The following is a 17,784-nucleotide window of genomic DNA, read 5'->3' as shown; positions in this document are numbered from 1 at the left end:
CGAACTTTTGGGCACTAAAAAGGCTGTAAAACACACCCGGAAAGGGCTAGAGGGCTGCAAAAGGCAGCAAAATGTAGTTAAATCCCCTGCAAACAAATGTAGATAGGGAAATGATGAGTTAACATAAAATAAATAAAAATTAAACAATATTAATTGGAGTGAGGTCCCATAGCACAGAATCAGGCTTCAAGTCACCCACCAATGGAGAAGGTCACTTACTATTATTTTGACCACAGCACCCAGACAAAGGAGAGAGGTCCCACAGCAGAGAACCAGGCATCATATCACCCACCACAGGAGTAGGCCACCATTTAGTTACTTTGACCCCTACACCCAGACGGAGGAGAGAGGTTACACAACAGAGAATCAGGCATTTAGATCACCCACCACAGGAGTAGGCCACCATTGAATCAGACCCCGGCAACCATGTCAGATGGCACAAGCATAAGCTTTATATCAATCAGCACAGGAGAAGGCGACTTTGACAGACTTTGACCCCTACACCCGGACGGAGGAGAGAGGTTTCAAAGCAGAGAATCAGGCATTTAGATCACCCACCACAGGAGTAGGCCCCAATTTAATGGGACCCCGGCAACCATGTCAGATGGCACAACCATCAGCTTCATATCAATCAGCACAGGAGAAGGCGATTTTGAAAGACTTTGACCCCTACACCCAGACGGAGAAGAGAGGTTTTACAGCAGAGAATCAGGCATTTAGATCACCCACCACAGGAGTAGGCCCCCATTGAATCAGACCCTGGCAACCATGTCAGATGGCACAACCATCAGCTTTATATCAATCAGCACAGGAGAAGGCGACTTTGAAAGACTTTGACCCCTACACCCAGATGGAGGAGAGAGGTTTCACAGCAGAGAATCAGGCATCATATCAACCACCACAGGAGAAGCCACCATTTAGTTACTTTGACCCCTGCACCCAGGAAGAGGAGAGAGGCACCACAGCACATATTCTGGCATCATATCAGCCACCACAGGAGAAGCCACCATTGAGTTACTTTGACCCCCGCACCCAGGAAGAGGAGAGAGGCACCACAGCACATATTCTGGCATCATATCAGCCACCACAGGAGAAGCCACCATTGAGTTACTTTGACCCCCGCACCCAGGAAGAGGAGAGAGGCACCACAGCACATATTCTGGCATCATATCAGCCACCACAGGAGAAGCCACCATTGAGTTACTTTGACCCCTGCACCCAGGAAGAGGAGAGAGGCCCCACAGCACATATTCTGGCATCATACTAACCACCACAGGAGAAGCCACCATTGAGTTACTTTGACCCCTGCACCCAGGAAGAGGAGAGAGGCCCCACAGCACATATTCTGGCATCATATCAGCCACCACAGGAGAAGCCACCATTGAGTTACTTTGACCCCCGCACCCAGGAAGAGGAGAGAGGCACCACAGCACATATTCTGGCATCATATCAGCCACCACAGGAGAAGCCACCATTGAGTTACTTTGACCCCTGCACCCAGGAAGAGGAGAGAGGCCCCACAGCACATATTCTGGCATCATATCAGCCACCACAGGAGAAGCCACCATTGAGTTACTTTGACCCCCGCACCCAGGAAGAGGAGAGAGGCACCACAGCACATATTCTGGCATCATATCAGCCACCACAGGAGAAGCCACCATTGAGTTACTTTGACCCCTGCACCCAGGAAGAGGAGAGAGGCCCCACAGCACATATTCTGGCATCATATCAGCCACCACAGGAGAAGCCACCATTGAGTTACTTTGACCGCTGCACCCAGGAAGAGGAGAGAGGCCCCACAGCACATATTCTGGCATCATACTAACCACCACAGGAGAAGCCACCATTGAGTTACTTTGACCCCTGCACCCAGGAAGAGGAGAGAGGCCCCACAGCACATATTCTGGCATCATATCAGCCACCACAGGAGAAGCCACCATTTAGTTACTTTGACCCCCGCACCCAGGAAGAGGAGAGAGGCACCACAGCACATATTCTGGCATCATATCAGCCACCACAGGAGAAGCCACCATTGAGTTACTTTGACCCCTGCACCCAGGAAGAGGAGAGAGGCCCCACAGCACATATTCTGGCATCATACTAACCACCACAGGAGAAGCCACCATTAAGTTACTTTGACCCCTGCACCCAGGAAGAGGAGAGAGGCCCCACAGCACATATTCTGGCATCATATCAGCCACCACAGGAGAAGCCACCATTGAGTTACTTTGACCCCCGCACCCAGGAAGAGGAGAGAGGCACCACAGCACATATTCTGGCATCATATCAGCCACCACAGGAGAAGCCACCATTGAGTTACTTTGACCCCCGCACCCAGGAAGAGGAGAGAGGCACCACAGCACATATTCAGGCATCATATCACACACCACAGGAGAAGGCCTCTTTCAGTGATTTAGGCCTTTGGACCCAGACAGAGGAGAGAGGCACCACAGCACATATTCTGGCATCATATCAGCCACCACAGGAGAAGCCACCATTGGGTTACTTTGACCCCTGCACCCAGGAAGAGGAGAGAGGCCCCACAGCACATATTCTGGCATCATATCAGCCACCACAGGAGAAGCCACCATTGAGTTACTTTGACCCCCGCACCCAGGAAGAGGAGAGAGGCACCACAGCACATATTCTGGCATCATATCAGCCACCACAGGAGAAGCCACCATTGAGTTACTTTGACCCCCGCACCCAGGAAGAGGAGAGAGGCACCACAGCACATATTCAGGCATCATATCACACACCACAGGAGAAGGCCTCTTTCAGTGATTTAGGCCTTTGGACCCAGACAGAGGAGAGAGGCACCACAGCACATATTCTGGCATCATATCAGCCACCACAGGAGAAGCCACCATTGAGTTACTTTGACCCCTGCACCCAGGAAGAGGAGAGAGGCCCCACAGCACATATTCTGGCATCATATCAGCCACCACAGGAGAAGCCACCATTTAGTTACTTTGACCCCTGCACCCAGGAAGAGGAGAGAGGCACCACAGCACATATTCTGGCATCATATCAGCCACCACAGGAGAAGCCACCATTTAGTTACTTTGACCCCTTCACCCAAACAGAGGAGAGAGGTTCCACATCAGAGAATCAGGCATCATATCAACCACCCCAGGAGTAGGCCACAATTTAGTTTATTTGACCCCTGCACCCAGGAAGAGGAGAGAGGCCCCACAGCACATATTCTGGCATCATATCACACACCACAGGAGAAGGCCTCTTTCAGTGATTTAGGCCTTTGGACCCAGACAGAGGAGAGAGGTCAGAGATTAGCTTCATATCCCCCAGCACAGCAGAAGACCGCTTTATTTGACTTAGGCCTCAGCACCCAGACAGAAGACAGAGGTAGCATGGCAGAGGTTATGGCTTCATGTCACCCGTTAGTTTAACCGGCCACTTTCATCTGGTTAGGCCCCGGCGCCCAGACAGAGAAGAGTTTCATTCAACTGTGGGTTTCATAAAATTTGTATCAAATAAAGAAGTGGCCCGTAGCACAACAAGACATGTTTTAGGCAGTTAATAAGGACTACTCTGCACAAGGGAGGGACAGGTCCTGTGGGATCCATGCCTGGTTCATCTTTATGAAGGTCAGCTTGTCCACGTTGGCTGTGGACAGGCGGCTGCGCTTGTCAGTAATGACGCCCCCTGCCGTGCTGAATACGCGTTCAGATAAAACGCTGGCCGCCGGGCAGGAAAGCACCTCCAAGGCATAACATGCTAACTCTGGCCACGTGGACAATTTCGAAACCCAGTAGTTGAATGGGGCCGAACCATCCGTCAGGATGTGGAGGGGTGTGCAGACATACTGTTCAACCATGTTAGTGAAATGCTGCCTCCTGCTAACACGTTCCGTATCAGGTGTCGGTGCAGATAGCTGTGGCGTGGAGACAAAACTTTTCCACATTTCTGCCATGCTAACCCTGCCCTCAGATGAGCTGGCCGTGACACAGCTGCGTTGGCGACCTCTTGCCACTCCTCTGCCTTCACCTTCCACCTGTTCCCCTGTGACATGTGGGAATGCTCTCAAGAGCGCCTCTATCAGCGTGCGCTTGTACTCGCGCATCTTACGGTCGCGCTCCAGTTCAGGAATTAAAGTGGGCACATTGTCTTTATACCGGGGATCCAGCAGGGTGGCCACCCAGTAGTCTGCACACGTTAAAACGTGGGCAACTCTGCTGTCGTTGCGCAGGCATTGGAGCATATATTCGCTCATGTGGGCCAGGCTACCCATGGGTAAGGACAAGCTGTCCTCTGTGGGAGGCGTATCGTCATCGTCCACCGTATCCCCCCAGCCACGCACCAGTGATGGGCCTGGGCTGCCACCCCGCTGTGAACTTGCGTCATCCTCGTCCCCCTCCACCTCCTCCTCCTCATCCTCCTCGTCCTCCAGTACAGTGCCTTGGCTGGCGACTTGTGAACCTGTCCTCTGCTGCTTAAACAAACCTCCCTCTGAGCCACTTCGAACAGACTGGCCCGAAAGTGTTAGAAACGAGCCCTCATCCTCCTCCTCCTCCTCCACCTGGGCCACCTCCTCTAACATCATTGCCCTAAGTGTTTTCTCAAGGAGACATAGAAGTGGTATTGTAACGCTGATAACAGTGTCATCGCCACTGGCCATGTTGGTGGAGTACTCGAAACAGCGCAGCAGGGCACACAGGTCTCGCATGGAGGCCCAATCATTGGTGGTGAAGTGGTGCTGTTCCGCAGTACGACTGACGCGAGCGTGCTGCAGCTGAAACTCCACTATGGCCTGCTGCTGCTCGCACAGTCTCTCCAGCATGTGCAAGGTGGAGTTCCACCGGGTGGGCACGTCGCATATGAGGCGGTGAGCGGGAAGGCCGAAGTTCCGCTGTAGCGCAGACAGGCGAGCAGCGGCAGGATGTGAACGGCGGAAGCGCGCACAGACGGCCCGCACTTTATGCAGCAGCTCTGCCATGTTGGGGTAGTGGTGAATGAACCTCTGCACCACCAAGTTCAGCACATGCGCCAGGCAAGGGATGTGCGTCAAACCGGCTAGTCCCAGAGCTGCCACGAGATTTCGCCCATTATCGCATACCACCAGGCCTGGCTTGAGGCCCACCGGCAGAAACCACTCGTCGGTCTGTTGTTCAATACCCCGCCACAACTCCTTTGCGCTGTGGGGCCTGTCCCCCAAACATATGAGTTTCAGAATGGCCTGCTGACGTTTACCCCGGGCTGTGCTGAAGTTGGTGGTGAAGGTGTGTGGCTGACCGGATGAGCTGGTGGAAGCAGTGGAGGAGGAAGCCGAGTAGGAGGAGGAGGCTACAGGAGGCAGAGAATGATGCCCTGCGATCCTAGGGGGCGGAAGGATGTGTGCCAAGGAACTGTCCGCCGGGGGCCCAGCCGCCACTACATTCATCCAGTGTGCAGTTAGTGAGATATAGCGTCCCTGGCCGTGCTTACTGGTCCACGTATCTGTGGTTAGGTGGACCTTGCCACAAATGGCGTTGCGCAGTGCACACTTGATTTTATCGGACACTTGCATGTGCAGGGAAGGCACGGCTGTCTTGGAGAAGTAGTGGCGGCTGGGAACCACATACTGCGGGACAGCCATGGCCATCAGCTGTTTGAAGCTGTCTGTGTCCACCAGCCGGAATGACAGCATTTCAAAGGCCAGCAGTTTAGAAATGCTGGCGTTCAGGCCAAGGGCTCGAGGGTGACTCGGGGGGAATTTGCGCTTCCTCTCTAAGGTTTGAGATATTGAGAGCTGAACGCTGCTGTGTGATATAGTGGAGACGCTAGTTGACGGTGGCGGTGGTGGTGGTGTCGGTGGCACATCCTCTGTTTGCTGCTCGGCAGGTGGCAACATTCCTCTCGAGGCGGAAGCCGAGGCAGCAGCGGTAGAGGGAGCAGGGGGAGCCTCAGCGAGTGCCTGGTTTTTAAGGTGTGTACCCCACTGCAGTTCATGCTTTGCATGTAGATGCCTGGTCATGCAGGTTGTGCTGAGGTTCAGAACGTTAATGCCTCGCCTCAGGCTCTGATGGCAGAGCGTGCAAGTCACTCGGGTCTTGTCGGTAGGACATTGTTTAAAGAAGTGCCATGCCAGGGAACTCTTTGAAGCTGCCTTTGTGGGGCTGGGTCCCTGTTGGCGATGTCCAGTAGCAGGCGAACTCTGGGGGCGGCGGCTCGTCTGCTTTGGCCCCCTGCTCCCTCTTTGGCTTCGCTGTTGTCTCGGTCTCACCACTACCTCTTCCTCTGAACTGTGAAAGTCATCGCCACGACCTTCAGTCCATGTGGGGTCTAAGACCTCATCGTCCTCTGCATCGTCTTCCACCCAGTCTCCCTCCCTGACCTCCTCCTGTTCAGTCTGCACACTGCAAAAAGACGCGGCAGTGGGCACCTGTGTTTCGTCATCATCAGAGAGTCGGTGACTCTGCTGTGGTGGTATTCCCATGTCCTCTTCATCTGGAGACATAAGTGGTTGTGCGTCAGTGCATGGTATGTCTTCCTCCACTGGGGAAGGGCTAGGTGGACGCCCCTGGGAAACCCTGGAAGCAGAGTCTTCAAACAGAAGAAGAGACTGCTGCATAACTTGTGGCTCAGACCGTTTCCCTGATATGCTTGGGGGTGATGTGACAGACTGATGGGCTTGGTTTTCAGGTGCCACCTGTGCGCTTTCCGCAGAAGACTGGGTGGAAGACCATGTGGTGAACGTGCTGGAAGCACTGTCGGCCACCCAATCGATTAATGCCTGTACCTGCTCAGGCCTTACCATCCTAAGAGCGGCATTGGGCCCCACGAGATATTGCGGTACATTCTGCCGGCTAGTTGAGGGAGTTCGTTCCCTACTGTGTGCGCCTGGGGCCGAACGGCCACGTCCTCTACCAGCAACAGAGGCTCCACGGACACCACCACGACCGCGTCCTCGTCCCTTAATAGTATTTTTCTTCATTGTTGCGATTCAACTCGCACCACAATGAAATATATTATTTTTTATAAGCAAAATCCCCTCACTGGAATACTTTCAGTCTTTTGACTGTATGGATTACAGATGGAATGACTGTTATATGTGAGTACCGCTTTCTTTGACAGATTCTAGTATGGGTACATATATGTTTTCCCAACCCCAGCACATTAGTTTGCTAATTCCAGATGTATGAAACGCAGGCCTAACTGTATCTAGTATATTGAACACCAGATAAACTAACTTGGCCTTTTTTAAATAAAATAAAAATTCCCTCACTGGAATACTTTATGGCTTTTCACTGTATGGATTACAGGTGGACTGGTATTAGTAGGGGTGACACAAGCACACCCAAGTCCCTGATGTAGGATTTCTATGGCACAGACCACTATTACAAGTGATTAATGGACGTTGGGAGAGATTGTGCTGCAGCACTAGTCCCAAGATGGCCGCCGCCTATCAGCCCAGTAACATGTGCCACAAAATGGTCTGCACAACCTTTAAAAAAAATAGCCTTGGACTGTGCTGCTAAATCGCTATTGGTCTGAATCCCAGGTGTAGATGTCTGACTTGTTTGGAGCTTTGGAATGCACACTGTGGCAGCTTCTGCTGCAGCACTACAAGTCGCAAAATGGCGGCCGGCGGTCAGCCCAGGTACATGTGGATGGAAAAATCACTCTGGCCACTCTAAAAATAGCCAATCCCTATCAAAAAAGCAGCTCAGCTGCAGTTGTTCAGATGAATCACAGGTGGAGGAGAGAAATTTGCTTCCAGTTATTCAATTATCCCTGCCTATTCTCGCCCTAGCATCAGCTGCGTCTATCCCTGTTCTATTCACATCGGGAGTGAGCACGTCCCGACGTGCGCACAAGCTTATAAAGAGGCTGAGTCACATGCTGCACTTGGCCAATCACAGCCTTGCCAATAGTAGGCATGGCTGCGATGGCATCTTAGGGCAAGTAGTATGATGCATGTTGATTGGCTGCTTTGCAGCCTTTCAAAATGCGCCAAAATACATGCCGAACGACGAACCCGAACCCGAACTTTTACGAAAAAGTTCGGGTTCGGGTCCGTGTCACGAACACCCCAAAATTCGGTACGGACCCGAACTATGCTCGAACTGTTCGCTCAACACTAGTCATTAGGTCTCATTCCTAGGAGTACTCCGGTTATATAGGTTTGTGCGAGAGCTCCGCACTTTTATACCTATTTACACATTCTGTTATGTTTGTATGCTGATACTGACACTAAGTTAGTTTGTATTTATTTAGTGTAACAATAAATTTCATGCAAAAATACTGTGAGCCAGCCTATATTATTATTTTGTGTATAGAGCTGAGGACATGGGTTGCTAGATGGCCGCTAGCACATCCGCAATATCCAGTCCCCATAGCTCTGTGTGCTTTTATTATGCAAAAAAACCGATTTGATACATATGCAAATGAACCGGAGATGAGTCCTGTCCCTGACTCATCTCACTTACAGGACACATCTCAGGTTAATTTGCATATCTATCAAATAGTTTTTTTTACACAATAAAAGCACACAGAGCTATGGGGGCTGGGTATTGCGGATGTGCTAGCGGCCATCTAGCAACCCATGTCCTCAGCTCTATACACAGAATCCAGGTGACAGGTTCCCTTTAAGTATTACTTTATTATAAATTCACTGAACAAAAATATAAACACTTTCTGTTTTGCTCCTATTCTGCATGAGCTGAACTCAAAGATCTGAAACATTTTCTACATACACAAAAGACCCATTACTCTCAAATATTGTTCACAAATCTGTCTAGATCTGTGTTAGTGAGCGCTTCTCCGTTGCCGATATAATCCATCCCACCTCACAGGTGTGGCAGATCAAGGTGCTGATTAGACAGCATGAATATTGCACAGGCCTTAGACTGCCCACAATAAAAGACAACTCTGAAATGTGCACAATTTTGCCTTACTGGGGGGGGGGGGGGAATCAGAAAACCAGTCAGTATCTGGTCTGGCCACCATTTGCCTCACGCAGTGCAACACATCGCATAGAGTTGACCAGGATGCTGATTGTGACCTGTGGGATGTTGGTCCACTCCTCTTCTGTGCAAAGTTGCAGAATATTGGGAGGAAGTAGAGCAACGGAGCGGGGCGCAGACAGTAGCGAAGTGAAGCTTGACTTAGGGGGAAGTTTTCAGGCAGTAAAGGGTTAGTGGTTTTCAGGTTGAGGTGTCCGCAGGGTTAAAATTAGTGGGTGGAGTTTGAAATTCGCGGGCTGTATATTATTTGGGGTGGGGGTGGGATCTATACCAGTGTCCGGGTCATTGCGGTGAGTTAGGGGCTGTGAGTTAGGGCTGCGGTATTATGTCTGATTTAGAGGAATTTATGGCTGTGGTCAGGGCCGCGGCGGAGCGGCACGGCCCTGAATGGATTCAGCAGAATTTGCAGGCAGCTATGGCGGCGCCTGCGGCGCCTTCGGCTGCGGTAGTGGGGAGGGTTAGGGCCCGGCGGTCCGTACCGCCTGAGCGGCTGAGTCCTGAGGCGACCCCCCGGGTTCGGCGGCGTGTGCAGAGCCCCCTGAGAGCGAGGCCTAGGAGACAGGTTAGGGCCGATCCGGTGGCGGCTGGTAGGCGTAGCGGCCGCAATCCAGCACCTCGTCGGGCGCCTGCGGGAGAAGGTCGGGTCAGTTCCCGCCGTTCGTCCCAGGCCCGGCGGGGGGGGTCGCAGAGGGAAGAAGCCTGTCCGGCGCAGGATGTCCCTAGAGTGGAGAGCGACGGTTCCGGTAGCTCACCTGCATCAGCGGTGGGCAGAAGGTCGGCGGGGAGGACGTCAGGGGATGCGGCCTCACGCTCCTGTGGTGAGGGCTTGCCGGCTGTGGAGGCATCTATGGAGGAGGGAGCGCTGCGGCCTGGTCCTGGAAGCCGGCAGCATTCTGCGAGGTCTCAGCCTGAGGAGCGTTCGGCTGCAACAGCGACACCGGTGGCGGGCCTGGGTATTGCAGGCAGATGGATGAGTGATGGATCGCTGGCTGGGGGTTCTGGTAGGGCTCCGCCCCAGTGCAGCAGGCAGGTGTCACAGATGCAAGGGGACGTGATGCGGCCATTGGCCAACGGGCCAGTGGGTCAAGGGCTAGCGGAGTGGACGCGGTGACCAGTGCGGAGTTGAGACGGCGGCCGCCGTCTGGTGGGCCTGGGAGCGACGCGTCTTTGGATTTGCGACCCTGCCACGTGGACGGTGGTAGGGGTCTCCATTCTGCTTCGATGTTGGAGGAAGGGGAACTCAGCGTGGAGGAATGCGGAGCGGACGACAGGTCGGTGGTCGCGTCGGGCGTCGGTCCATCTTCTTCATCTCCGATCGTTGTGGCGCCAAGGAATGTTCCGGAGCGGTCTGCGGCGGCTGGGAGGTTACCCCATGGTCAGCCAGGTGAGAGATCTTCGTGTCAGGCTCCAGGTGGCGGTGGGTTGGGGGTTGCGGAGGGGCAGTTAGGTAAGGGAGGGTCAGAGAGTTTGGCGCAGGAATTGCTGGCGGGTATGTTGTCTCTTATTTCTCGTTTAGGTACTGGGGCTGCTGCTTCCCCAACGGCGGTGTGGGCGCCTGGGCCAGAGACTGGGAGTGGCGGTCAATCTTGTCTGATGGGGTCTGGTGTTGCGCCTGCTACGGCGGTGAGTGCTTCGGGGGGTGACGTGGTGGCGAGCGTGAGTAGTAAGGAAAAACTTGGTGAGGACGTTAGGTTGGGGGATGCTGCGAGAGGGGAGGTGTACGTGTGCTTTGAGGGGCCGTTGGGTGCGCACTTGAAGCCGGAGGTTAGGGAGAAGATTTGGAAGGACGAATATGTGGAGATATTTTCGTTGCTTCCGTTGGAGAAGTTTCAGTTGGATAGGGTGCGGTTGGAGGAGAGCAAAAGGGAGGATGAGGAGAAGCGGCGGTACAGGCTTATTCCGCGCACTTTTCTGAATTGGCTGCAGGCTTTTGCTATTTTGGCGAGTGTGGTAGGGGAGAAGGCGCCTGAACACTGTTCGGCGCTTTTCTGCTATATGGACGCGGTTGGGGAGGCGTATAGGACATATGGGGGGGTAGCTTGGCTTAGGTATGACGAGCAATTTCGTCAGCGGAAGGCGGTCCGGCCTAGTATTAGGTGGGATCACAAGGACATCAGCTTATGGATGCGGCTGATGTCCGCTCCTAAAGGGGGAGGCCAGCCCTTTCGGGGTGCGGCCGGGGGTTCCTCGGCAGCAGAATTTAGTGGTGGACATAAAAAAGGGTGTTGTTGGCAATTTAATGAGGGGTACTGCAAGTACTCGACGGATTTCAGGTTCAAGCATGAATGCTCCGGTTGTGGCGGGGCACACAGCTTGTCACAGTGTTTTAAACGGGGGAAAGGTAAGGGATTTGAGGCTGTGCAGAAGAGGGGTGACTCTGGTGAAGGTGGTCGAGATGGAGCCTTTTCTAAAGATTTATCCAAATAGGGGGGCGGCGGAGTTATTGTTAGCTGGTTTTAGGGACGGTTTTAGGATCCCGTGTGTTTCGGAGGGGGTTGCGGTTGCGGATCGCAACTTGGCTTCAGCGTTGTCTCGCCCGGCGGTTGTTGCTGAGAAGATTGCCAAGGAAGTGTTAGCTGGTAGAATAGCGGGCCCGTTTGTAGGTTGTCCATTGCCAGGCTTGTGGGTGTCTCCATTGGGGTTGGTGCCGAAAAAGGAGCCTAACAAGTTTCGGCTTATTCACGATCTGTCATTTCCTGCAGGGGGTTCGGTTAACGATGGTATTGATGACGAGTTGTGTTCAGTGTCGTATACGTCATTTGATGAAGCGGTGCGGTGGGTGCAACGTTTTGGGTATGGGGCGTGGTTAGCCAAAACTGACATTGAAGCGGCTTTCCGTTTGCTGCCTATTCATCCGGACAGTTTTCATTTACTCGGTTTTAAATGGGAGGGGCAGTTTTATGTTGATTGTTGTTTACCGATGGGTTGCGCGATTTCTTGTTCATTGTTTGAGACGTTTAGTTCATTTTTGGAATGGGTTGTGAAGCAGGAAGCAGGTTGGAACTCTGTGTTGCACTATCTGGACGATTTTTTATTTTTGGGTCCGGCTGGATCGCGGGTTTGTTCAGTGTTGCTACGCACGATGGAGCGAGTGGCGGCCAGGTTCGGCGTGCCGTTAGCGGCGGAGAAAACGGAGGGTCCGGCCACATCGGTCAAGTTTTTTGGTATTGTGATTGACAGCGTGGCAATGGAGTGCAGGTTGCCAGAGGATAAGGTGATGGATTTGCGCAGCGAGGTGACTTTCCTGCGTAGGGCGAGGAAAGTGCAGTTGCGTCGTGTGCAGTCGGTTTTGGGGAAATTGAATTTTGCTTGCAGAATTTTGCCCATGGGTCGTGTGTTCTGTCGGCGCTTGGCGATGGCGACAGCGGGTGTGAGGGTGCCTTTTCATTTTGTGCGGTTGTCTGCGGAAGTGCGCGCGGATCTGGAAGTTTGGGAGCGTTTTTTGGTGGAGTTTAATGGTCGTTCAATGTGGATGGAGGCGCCGGTGGCTAGCGCTGATCTGGAATTGTTTACGGATGCGTCTGGTTCGTGCGGGTATGGTGCTTTTTGTCAAGGGCAATGGTGTGCGGGTCCGTGGCCTGAGGAGTGGAAGGGGACCGGATTGTTGGGTAATCTAGCACTGTTGGAATTGTTCCCCATTGTGTTGGCAACCGAATTGTGGGGAGAGCTATTACGAAATAAGCGAGTGCGCTTCTGTTGTGATAATTTGGGGGTGGTGCAGGCGGTTAACAGTCAATCGGCTAATTCACCTCCTGTGGTGCGGTTGCTTCGGCATTTGGTTCTCAGAGGGTTAAGATTGAATGCGTGTTTTGTGGCAGTGCATGTTCCTGGTGTTAGTAATTCCATTGCTGATTCTCTTTCTCGTTTCCAGTGGGACCGTTTTCGCAGTTTGGTGCCGGGAGCGGACGCGGAGGGTCTGTCCTGTCCCCAGTGGCTCTGGAGCGTGGCCTTGGGGTCTCATCAGATCTGATTAGGCGGTCCGTGAGTAGGAGTACGTAGTTAGCTTATTCTTCTGTGTGGTCGCATTGGGAACGTTTGGTGGATCAGGTTGGCGGTTGTGTGGTTGCGGAGGATTTTCAGGTGTTGTTGGTGTATTTTGTGGGTTTATCTTATAGCTCTGGAGCGTCTTTCTCGGTAGCGTCCAAGAGGGTGGCGGCTGTTGCCTTTTGGTTGTGTTTGCGTGGTCTGGCGGATGTGTCCAGGAGTTTCTTAGTGCGGCAGGCGCTGAAAGGCTATCGGCGCAGCGCGGTTAGGAAGGATACTCGACGTCCAGTGTCCTTTTCGGTGTTGCAGCAGTTGTGGGAACAGGTGGGCATGGTGTGTGATTCGTCGTATGAGGTGTGTTTGTTTCGGGCCGCTTTTTCTTTGGCTTTCTTCGGGGCCTTTAGAGTTTCGGAGTTGGTGGCGAGTAGTGGTGTGCGTGGCGGTGGGCTGTTGTGGGATGACGTTAGTTTGGATGAGGGAGGTGTGCGTTGTGTTTTGCGAAGGTCAAAAACTGATCAGATTGGAAGAGGGGTTTGCGTGGTGTTGCGCCCATTGGTCGGGTCTGTGCTGTGCCCTGTGCGGTGTGTGGCGGAGTTTTTGGCGTTACGACCGGGTGTAGCGGGTTCCTTTTTGATGCACCAGAATGGCCTGGCGTTGTCCCGTTTTCAGTTTGTGGCGATATTCAGGCGGTGTCTGACGGCTGCTGGCCATCCGGCCAAGGAATTTGCTTCTCATTCGTTCAGGATAGGGGCGGCGACTGAGGCGGCCAGATGGGGTCTAAGTGAGGTGGTTATTAAGCGGATTGGCCGGTGGGAATCAGATTGCTTTAGGGGATATATTCGCCCTCATATGTTGTAATGGACGGTGTGGTTTATGATTGCATGTTGGGGGGTGAGGCTCATTGTGTGTGTTTTTGTTTTTTAGGATCCTCTTCGTGTTTGGCGTGGATTCTAGGCCAGTCGTATGTCCACTGGGGAGCATTGAGAGCTGATGTGCGGAGAAATGGAAGGCAATTGGGTTTTCGGCCGGAGGAGCTGCAAGTGCGGTGGATTGGTGTAAGGGGGATGTTGTGGGGTCGGGTGTTGCCTGAGTTTCATGCCTTTGCGTTGTTGGATAGGCCTCCCGATATTTTAGTTTTGCATGTCGGGGGAAATGACTTAGGTGTTCGTCGTTCACGGGATGTGATACGGGACATCAAGTTGGATCTGTTGCGGCTGTTGGGAGAGTTTCCGGATTTGTTGGTGGTTTGGTCCGAAGTGGTTGCTAGAAAGTCGTGGCGGTTGGCAAGGTCGGTGGAACGGATTAATAAGGCGCGGGCGAAGCTCAATAAGGAGGTGGGTCGTTTTGTTCGGCGCCAGGGTGGATTTGTGGTGCGACATCGGGAGTTGGAGGCTGCTTCGTCTCAATTCTTGAAGGCTGACGGTGTGCACCTTAATGATGTGGGTATGGATCTGTGGGCTTCTGGGTTGCAGGATGGTCTGGAGTTAGCTTTGAGGGTGTGGCGGGACGGCCACAGGTGAGGTTGTCACCTGTGTTCGTCTGTGGCCGGTTAATAGAGGGTCCTGGAAGGCAATACAATGTTTAAGAGGTGCATGACACGTTGGAGCGTGCATCTCATGAGGTTCGGTAAGCTGATGGCTGGGGCTCCTGTTTGGGCTAAAATGCCTACAGGGGTGGATGGAGATATAATTTGGAGGATTTGGTACCTTTGGGTCGGTGACTGCGGCCAAGGGTAAGGTGGAAATCAAGTGGAGATGGGGAGTGAAGAGCGCAGCTTGCTTGGGTTGCCTTCTAGGATCCTTTTCTCAAAGTGTTTGAATTTATTGTACTTTATTTATGTGTTTATATGTTTATGATTGTGATCATTAAAAGAAAAGTTGAAGAAGTTATTTATTTGTTTAATAAACGGGCTGCTACGGCCATTTATACCAAGAAGTTGGTTTTGAGTGTTTCTTGGGAGGAGAGGGTAGTTGGGTTGGTTGCTTGGGCAGCTGACTGAAGTAATCTTACATCCTATTAAGTCAGTAGAGCAACGGAGCGGGGCGCAGACAGTAGCGAAGTGAAGCTTGACTTAGGGGGAAGTTTTCAGGCAGTAAAGGGTTAGTGGTTTTCAGGTTGAGGTGTCCGCAGGGTTAAAATTAGTGGGTGGAGTTTGAAATTCGCGGGCTGTATATTATTTGGGGTGGGGGTGGGATCTATACCAGTGTCCGGGTCATTGCGGTGAGTTACCCACCCTCCCGCCCTTGGTTTGGTCATTTGGTTGCTAGTGGTGGACTGGGTGGTGTAGTGGGGCCGGTTAATAGAGGGTCCTGGAAGGCAATACAATGTTTAAGAGGTGCATGACACGTTGGAGCGTGCATCTCATGAGGTTCGGTAAGCTGATGGCTGGGGCTCCTGTTTGGGCTAAAATGCCTACAGGGGTGGATGGAGATATAATTTGGAGGATTTGGTACCTTTGGGTCGGTGACTGCGGCCAAGGGTAAGGTGGAAATCAAGTGGAGATGGGGAGTGAAGAGCGCAGCTTGCTTGGGTTGCCTTCTAGGATCCTTTTCTCAAAGTGTTTGAATTTATTGTACTTTATTTATGTGTTTATATGTTTATGATTGTGATCATTAAAAGAAAAGTTGAAGAAGTTATTTATTTGTTTAATAAACGGGCTGCTACGGCCATTTATACCAAGAAGTTGGTTTTGAGTGTTTCTTGGGAGGAGAGGGTAGTTGGGTTGGTTGCTTGGGCAGCTGACTGAAGTAATCTTACATCCTATTAAGTCACTGGAACACGCAGTCGTATACGCCGATCCAGAGCATCCCAAACATGCTTAAGGGGTGACATGTCCGGTGAGTATGCTGGCCATGCAAGAACTGGGATGTTTTCAGCTTCCAGGAATTGTGTCCAGATCCTTCCATTATCATGCTGCAACATGAGGTGATGGTCGTGGATGAACGGCACAACAATGGGCCTCAGGATCTCCTCACGGTGTCTCTGTGCATTCAGAATGCCATCAGTAAAGTGCACCTGTGTTCATTGTCTATAACATACGCCTGTCCATACCATAACCCCACCGCCACCATGGGCCACTCGATCCACAACGATGATATCAGCAAACCGCTCACCCACACGACGCCACACACGCTGTCTGCCATCTGCCCTGAACAGTGAAAACCGGGACTCATCCGTGAACAGAAGGCCTTTCCAACGTGCAAGACGCCATCGAATGTGAGCATTTGCCCATTCAAGTCGGTTACGACGACGAACTGCAGTCAGGTCCAGACCCCGATGAGGACGACGAGCAGATGAGCTTCCCTGAGACGGTTTCTGACAGTTTGTGCAGTAATTCTTTGGTTATGCAAACAGATTATTGCTGCAGCCGTCCGGGTGGCTGGTCTCAGACGATCATGGAGGTGAACATGCTGGAGGTGGAGGTCCTGGGCTGGGTGGTTACACGCGGTCTGCGGTTGTGAGGCCGGTTGGATGTACTGCCAAATTCTCTGAAACGCCTTTGGAGACGGCTTATAGTAGAGAAATGAACATTCATTGCACGGGCAACAGCTCTGGGAGACATTCCTGCAGTCAGCATGCCAATTGCACGCTCCCTCAAACGTTGCGACATCTGTGGCATTGTGCTGTGTGATCAAATTGCACAGTGGCGTAGGGATCGCCATAGCAACCATAGCAGTGGCTATGGGGCCCGTCCGGACCGCATTCAGTTTTTTTTATTAACACACACAGACACTACACACAGGCAGCCAGGAGGTGGCGTAACTACCGGGGAAGCAGCTGCTTCGGGGCCGACAGTTTATTTTCAAGTTAGTTAAATATCGATGTCTTAAAGGGGTTATCCGAGTTATGGGAAAAAAAATTAAAACCTCATAAAATTCATCAGGACTTACATATACATTGGTTAAGCTTGATTTCTTAAGAGAGAAACCCATATGTCCACCTTTACATGGTTCTGTTATTGCTGTGTTTACATGCTGAAGTACATGCCGAGGGGGCGTATAACAATGCCCGAGCTCTGCCCCATGAATATTTGTGGGCGTGAACAACCTGACCTTCCCCTCACCCTGCTCTGCACAACCTAAGTTTGCATTTTAAAAAACAGTCACATGATCATCTCCGAGCTCACACAGGCAGATCTTCCTGTCACATTGCAGATACAGCTACGGCTCAGATACAGCTACGGCTCAGATACAGCTACGGCTAGGATGCAGCTACGGCTAGGATGCAGCTACGGCTCAGATACAGCTACAGCTAGGATGCAGCTACGGCTCTATCTATAAGATGTACATATAGCTGTATCTAAGCTATTGCTGTATCTAAGCTATCACTGATTCTAAGCCACCGCTGTATCTAAGCTACAGCTGTATCTAAGCTACCGCTGTATATAAGCTACCGCTGTATCTAAGCTATCGCTGTATCTAAGCTACCCCTGTATCTAAGCTATCGCTGTATCTAAGCTATCGCTGATTCTAAGCTACAGCTGTATCAAAGCTACCGCTGTATCTAAGCTACAGCTGTATCTAAGCTACAGCTGTATCTAAGCTACAGCTGTATCTAAGCTACAGCTGTATCTAAGCTATCGCTGTATCTAAGCTACCGCTGATTCTAAGCTATCGCTGTATCTCAGCTACCGCTGTATTGGAAAGCGCCTGACTGTATAGGGAGGGTGCTTAGGGACTGATGGTCCCCCCCCCCCCCCCCTTTTCCCCTTAGGGGCATTTAGGAATCTGGCCCCGTCTCAGTAATGGTTAAGTAGGTTGCAGATTAGGGTCATTGAGGGTTAATCACTGGGGAACCTCCTTAGACAGGATGAGGGCGGTGCAGGAAATCCTGA

At 52.1% G+C, this 17,784-nt stretch overlaps 1 protein-coding gene across 1 annotated transcript in view; it reads right to left on the bottom strand.

The window, feature by feature from the left end:
* LOC121001658 (NXPE family member 3-like) overlaps positions 1 to 12,293 on the bottom strand; it is a 145,676-nt gene extending 133,383 nt beyond the window's left edge. Inside the window, exon 1 of the mRNA XM_040432832.1 lies at positions 12,048 to 12,293. Within this exon, the coding sequence (XP_040288766.1) occupies positions 12,048 to 12,293 (246 nt within the window). The remainder of the gene's footprint in view (positions 1 to 12,047) is intronic.
* Between the last annotated feature and the right edge of the window lie 5,491 nt (positions 12,294 to 17,784).

This window comes from Bufo bufo, chromosome 5, assembly GCF_905171765.1.
Source record: "Bufo bufo chromosome 5, aBufBuf1.1, whole genome shotgun sequence".
NCBI classification, from domain to species: domain Eukaryota; kingdom Metazoa; phylum Chordata; class Amphibia; order Anura; family Bufonidae; genus Bufo; species Bufo bufo.
This window is presented reverse-complemented; position numbering and strand designations above follow the sequence as displayed.